Source organism: Echinops telfairi, unplaced genomic scaffold (genome assembly GCF_000313985.2).
Source record: "Echinops telfairi isolate 266 unplaced genomic scaffold, ASM31398v2 ScPeMD7_3533;HRSCAF=4204_0, whole genome shotgun sequence".
Classification (NCBI taxonomy): domain Eukaryota; kingdom Metazoa; phylum Chordata; class Mammalia; order Afrosoricida; family Tenrecidae; genus Echinops; species Echinops telfairi.
This window is the reverse complement of record NW_022107431.1, coordinates 42,616,829-42,623,102: the sequence shown is the minus strand read 5'-3', so window position 1 is coordinate 42,623,102 and position 6,274 is coordinate 42,616,829. Positions and strand designations below refer to the sequence as shown.

The following is a 6,274-nucleotide window of genomic DNA, read 5'->3' as shown; positions in this document are numbered from 1 at the left end:
AGGCAAAGGGTACTCATAGAGATGTAAATACAGGCATATAAAGATGTAAATATATTTATATATGAGCAGGGGGAAATAGATCAATGTACATATATTTATAGGTCTAGTACATATATTTATAGGTATTAAGAAATATATAAAAATACTATATATTTATAGTACATATATTTATAGGTATTAAGAAATATATAAAAATACTATATATTTATAGTACATATATTTATAGGTATTAAGAAAACAGATGGATAGTGGGCCCCTACACAAGTACTCCCCCAACACTACATGATTTCTTTAATGAAAATAATTATTGTAGCCTCCACACATAGGGATCTCTGACCATTTGTTCCCTATTGAAAACCCTGTGTGCTAGTCCAGGTTGATTGGAGAAACAAAGCCAGAGACACTCATATGTGTGTAATAGAGAATTTTATATCAAAGAGCAATTGTACATTAAGAAAACATCCCAGCCCAGTCCAGATCAAGCCTATTTGTCCGATACCAATCCATAAATTCCTCTTCAGACTCATGTAACACATGCAATAATGCCAAATGCAGGAAGATCACAGGCCAGTGAGTGGAAAGTCTTGTGTATCCAGCAGCGGTGGAGGTATCTCAGCACTGGTGTGGGTCTCCACATGGCTTCTCCAGCACCAGGGCTCTGGCCCCATGAGCGTAGCTCCATGTGGCTTGTCAACAGGAATGTGTAGCAGAGAAAGTGTGTCTGGCCTCCAGTGAGCTATTTACCTCTGCCATGCCTTCAAACGAGGTCATCAAGCTGCGACCTGATTGACAGGCTAGACTCCACCCCTTCCTCAAGTAGACAGTAGGTTATATAACTGCCACACCCTGAGAGTCGTGTGCTAATTTTGATTCATGGAACACACTCCTGTCACTCCCTACAATTAATTGTGTTGTGCATTATGCGGGAAGTATTGGGACATGAATGATCTTCAGCTGACTTCTCCATGAGCCAAAGGCTGGTAAGCTTGGGCAGAACCAAACTTACATTTCCAAAACAGTTTTCAAAATGGGCAGCAGACTTAGGTGTTCCCAGCCCTAGTGGCTCAATGGTTAAGCCCTCCACTGCTAACCAGCATATGACAGTTCACACTCATCAGGCACTCCAAGGGGAAGGAGACCTGGTGATGGACTTCCATGAGGGTAGCACCCAGGAAACCCCCCCCCCCCAGAGCAGTTCTAGTCCATCAGGTAGGAGCCAACTAGGTGGAATTCAACCTTTTGTGTTCGCTCATTTTTTATTCTGGCAATTCAAAACAGCTGATGATTCCCCAAAAAAGCGATGCTTATTTTTTTGATGTGAGGGGGACAGTGCATTTGAAGTTCATTCCACAACATCTGAAGGGATCGCATAACAGTGTGCAACAAAAAAAGGCCTGTTTGTGACAGATGGGGGTCTGGTTTTGCCACCATGACAGTGTACCTGTTCACACAGCCATCTCGGTATGCCAGTTTTGGGCGAAAACAGCGTGCCTCTCTTGCCCCACACACCTGACTCGCCTAACCTCACTCTGTCTGACATCTTTTTGTTTCCACAAATGGAGAGGAACATGACAGGACAGTGATTTGATGACATAGAAGAGGTGAAGAAAAAATGAGGGAGGTGTTGTCAGCCATCCAAACAGATGACTTGGAAAAGTGTTTCCAAGAATGTAATCACAGATTTGACAAATGTATTAAGTGTAATGGAGAGTATTTTGAAGGTGATAAGGTTGTTTTGTTAAAAAAAAAATTTAATACATAGCTTGCGGGGGTGAATCTGAACTTTTTGAGGTATCCCCTCATATATCATCATCCTAATCTATAGGGAAATTAAGGGAATTGATCTTTCAGGGGCCTGCCAAATCTAAAATGCTTATCATTCTAGATATGAACTGATTTTTCTGTGATATATTGTCAACAGAAAGCTTCTGCGTATTCTTAATCTTCATGGCTTAGAAAGCTTATTGCTGTGCTGCATGGTATTTGCGTCACTGTCCTGGTTTATGTTGTTTCTTGAGTGACTGATGCCTAAGTGTTTTTCCATCTTTTATTTGCTACTGTTCACAGAAGTGTTTGTACCCAATAATAAGTTTTGACTAAATGGATTTTAATTTCAGGATATTTCTAAGCTCTCTAAATTGCTTTAGATTATATTGCTTCTGTCATCCCCACATATTTTATTGTGCTCATTTAATTAATAAGCATCAGGCTTCTTCAGTATATCTAATTAAGATAAAGTCCCCCCTTCCCCCGCATACCACAGGGCACCTGTGCCCACGCAAACATGAGCTACTTATTGTTCTGCTATTTATAGAGCCGCCAAGACCCTTTGCTTGGAAAAATGAATTTTTTGTTTATTTGAATTCATTATTTTCTCATTATATGTTATGAGCTTGGCAACGTATGGGTGCTTATCGGTGAAAGCTAATGACGTAAGTTATCCAGAAATATTAAGCAAGTCCGAAAATAGTGTGGAAACTCAGATTCCATGTCTCCTTATCAGCAAAGCACCGTAAATAAATAAGCCCCGGGTGAAATTGGCCCCCAGGAATAGGTGGGATTGTTCGTGGCCTAGCAGTCAGTTTGGGCACCCAACGAATGAACCAAAACACCACCCAGCTCTGCACGTCCCCGTGACCGCTCATGCACCAGATCGTGGTGATCCAGAGGGTCTCTGTGGGTGGTTTTCACCAGCAAATCACCAGGCCTTTCTTCCTCGTCTGTCTTGGCCTGGCAGCTCCATTGTTCAGCATCGTAGTAGCACACAAATCTCCACTGACAGTCAGGTGGTGATGGTTCAGGAAAAGCATTGCCTAGGAATGGAACCCCAGTCTGCCACATGGCAGACAAGAATTCTTCCCCCAAAGCATAGGTAGTATGTAAAAAATCACGGCTGTCTTTTTTTGTTTCCTTTTTTGTCATTTTATTGAGGGGCTCTTACAAATCCTATAACCATCCATCATTAAACTGTATTAAGCACACGTGTACATATGTTGCCATCACTGCTGAGTCTTTACATGGGCATGGTACATTTGTTTCATCCTTAGAAGGCAGCTGAACTTTACCCAGACATTTCATCATGAAAAGCAAGGCAAAACATTCAAGTTTCTGCATATTCATAGGACTTCACAAGCAGATGAAATGTCTGAGAAATGAGTAAATTATAACTCTATTCCGTTTTTGACAAGTAGGGCATCTTGGTGATGTGCACAATTATGCACACTTCTACCGCAAAGTAATGTTTGGGGTTGCAGTGCCTGAAATGCAAGATTTGATTTTCATTCGTTTCTCTTTTCAGAGTCTCTACTGACGCCAGGCATGGCCCCCAGCAAGCCCTTCACAGGCTGCCTCCGTCACTTTGTGATTGACGGGCACCCAGTGAGCTTCAGTAAAGCAGCCCTGGTTAGCGGGGCTGTGAGCATCAACTCCTGCCCCGCAGCCTGACTCCGCAGAGGGAGCAGCGCAGTCCACAGTTCAGAGCACTGAAATGACCACCGGCCTGGCAGGGAGGAGCCACAAAGCTTCCGAAGGGTGGAAGCTTCCAACCAGCTGTGTATGGCTTCGAGGAATCATCAGGGACTGGATGTTTATTATTTCTCATTTCCATTCTTTCCTTCTCTCCTAAATGTCTGCCACGGACGACCGTCAAAGGAGTGTCAAACATACTTGTATTGAGAGTCCACTTGCTTCCTACTGGTGAATATTCTGCTCCTCCTGTTTCTAATAAAATAGAAGGGATTCTAAATAAACACTGGCACACGTTTTGTAAAAGTGTGGTGAGATTCTCATAGTCATTTTTCTTTCGATGAAGATAACTTTCGATCTGTGCCAAAATAACTTTGCCCTAAGCTGCGTTTCTCTATCGTGAAAAGATTTACCATTTATGTAATAACCAAAATTGATGATCAGTTGGATTTTAGCATTTCTCTCTCGCTCGCTCTCTTCTCTGTCTCTCAACTATCAATATCATAAGTAGGTTTAGATTTATAGCAGTTATTAAAGTTAAATAAATTTCTAATTAGGAAAAAATGATAGAACCATTTCAGATGAGGCGTATGTCCCAATAGTGACAGCTTTGGAAACCCTATACAGCAGTGGTTCTCCACCTTCCCAATGCTGCGACCCTTTGGTACGGCTCCTCATGTGGTGGTGACCCCAACCATAATGTTATTTTCATTGCTACTTCATCACTGTCATTTTGCTACTGTTATACATCAGGCGACCCCTGTGAAAGGGTCGTTTGCCCCCAAAGGGGTCACGACCCACAGGTTGAGAACCACTGCTAAGTAGGGTTACTGTGAGTCAGAATCGACTCTGGCAGTGGGATGTTGCTTCTTAGATAACCTACTCGGCGTCAGCTATCATGGTAGATAAAATTGACATTCCAATCGATAATCTTATGAGGTAGGGTTTACGGTAGGAAACCTGAGATTTACTAGCTTAAGTAATGTGTTTGCTGCCATGAACTAGACAACGGACAAGCTACCTGTCTGCAGGGGTCAGCAAGGTTGTTCTTGAGCTTTGCTGCCCCAAGAGGCCCGCATGCCTTCAGGCCCAGTCTCACCTAGACGCTCAAGGTGGCGTTACAAACTCAAACACCTGGGAAAAGGTACCATAAAAGGAGTGAGACTGGGCGGATCTGACAAAACCAACTCAGTACTTTCTATGGCCCACCTAGAGGAGCAGTTAGTGACTCAGTTCAGCCAGTTGTCACTGAGGAAGAGCACCGACCCTGAAAGGCCAAAGTTTCCCCAAGATTTTGGAAATGGGAAATAGCCTGGCTTTTCAGTTGCTCAGGAATGGAATTAAAACCATAGCACCCACAAGGGGAAATTCCACAAAAGCCAGTCAGAATCTCCGGAGAGCCTTATGTGACTTCTGGGCTCAGGACGCTGCATCCGGCCGCCTGGGGCTAACGCGGCACAGCGGGGCCCTAGCAATCTTCCCTGCACCAACCGATCCAAGCAGGGGAGTCGCTCTGGGGTAGCCTGTCATTTGCTTTTCCAATAAATTTGCCTGAGGTCTCATAACAGACCACTCTACCCTCACATCCTCACTGGTGGCCTAAGCTAGACCAGCACATTGCAGACCTGGCCTGGCCCCAGCAGGCCTGTAACACTTCACACACGCTATCCAGAACACGCTCAAACTTTCTAAGTCTCCACATTGCCCCATAATTTGAAGGTGACTTTTTTGCAGCGTTATTATTTTATATCATTACCAAAAAGTTCCTGGGGAACAATCCCACTATTTTCCTTCAAAATTTTTGAAGCTCCCCCTCCCCCATATGTCCTCAGAAAATAAGAACTCACTGTCTCGTATACTTCTAACAACCTCACAATGACTTTCTGAAATTTTGACTTTACTATCGAGAAGCGCTAATTCCATTCTTTGACCTCTGGTGGCATAGTGGTTACAAGGCGGGTTGCTAACTGCAAGGTCATCAGTTGGAAACCACTGGTTGCTGACGGGAGAAAGGTGAAGCTTTCTACTCCCGTGAAGAGTAACAGTCTCTAAAACCCACACAGGCAGTTCTTCTCCACCCTACAGGGTAGCTACGAGTTGGAAGTGACTCATGGCAGTAAGTTGTTTGGTTTTTTTAGGTAGTTTTATTGGCATATACTTTGTACATAATTTAAATGTTCGATCCTATTAAGAAGAATTATGCAATCATCACCACAATCGATTTCAGAACATTTTCTCTCACACGCATTATTAGTTCTCCATTTCTCTCCATCATCCCCAACCTCGCCCCTAGATAATTATTAATCCAGTTACTGTCTCTATGGAGTTACCTATCCTGGATTTCAGAAAATCATGCAAAACACAAACGGGAAGCAAACAAACCAAGCCAACGACAATGAATACACACAATAGAAAAACCTCAATTGAAAAGCAATCAGGAAATATTAAAACTGGAGACAATTTTAAAATGTGTCAAAGGAGGGATCAAATGATAAGGTATTACATTTTGACTTAACTACACCTGCCATAATTGACTCTGCAGTGCTCTCCACATCCCTGGAGTGGGTTCCCAGGGATTCGTGGGGGTTTAATCCATGTGGGGACACTGAAAATGGACTTGGGTCTTCTACAGTCATCCACAGTGTGGTAGGTGGGGTTGGCCTAGAGAAACAAGTTCGGTGATACTCATCTATGTATAAGAGAGAGCTTTATATCAAAAATTATAATTAATCATTTTATTAGGAGCTCCTACAGATACAATACATAATTCAGTTAAATCAAGCATAATTTTACAATGGCTATCACCATT

General features: G+C 42.9%; 1 protein-coding gene across 1 annotated transcript in view; it reads left to right on the top strand.

Moving 5' to 3' along the window:
- The window catches only part of LAMA4 (laminin subunit alpha 4), a gene marked incomplete at its 5' end in the record, with an annotated part of 175,128 nt that extends 171,346 nt beyond the window's left edge, over nt 1–3,782 (top strand). Inside the window, one exon of the mRNA XM_030886727.2 lies at nt 3,299–3,782. Within this exon, the coding sequence (XP_030742587.1) occupies nt 3,299–3,444 (146 nt within the window). The remainder of the gene's footprint in view (nt 1–3,298) is intronic.
- Between the last annotated feature and the right edge of the window lie 2,492 nt (nt 3,783–6,274).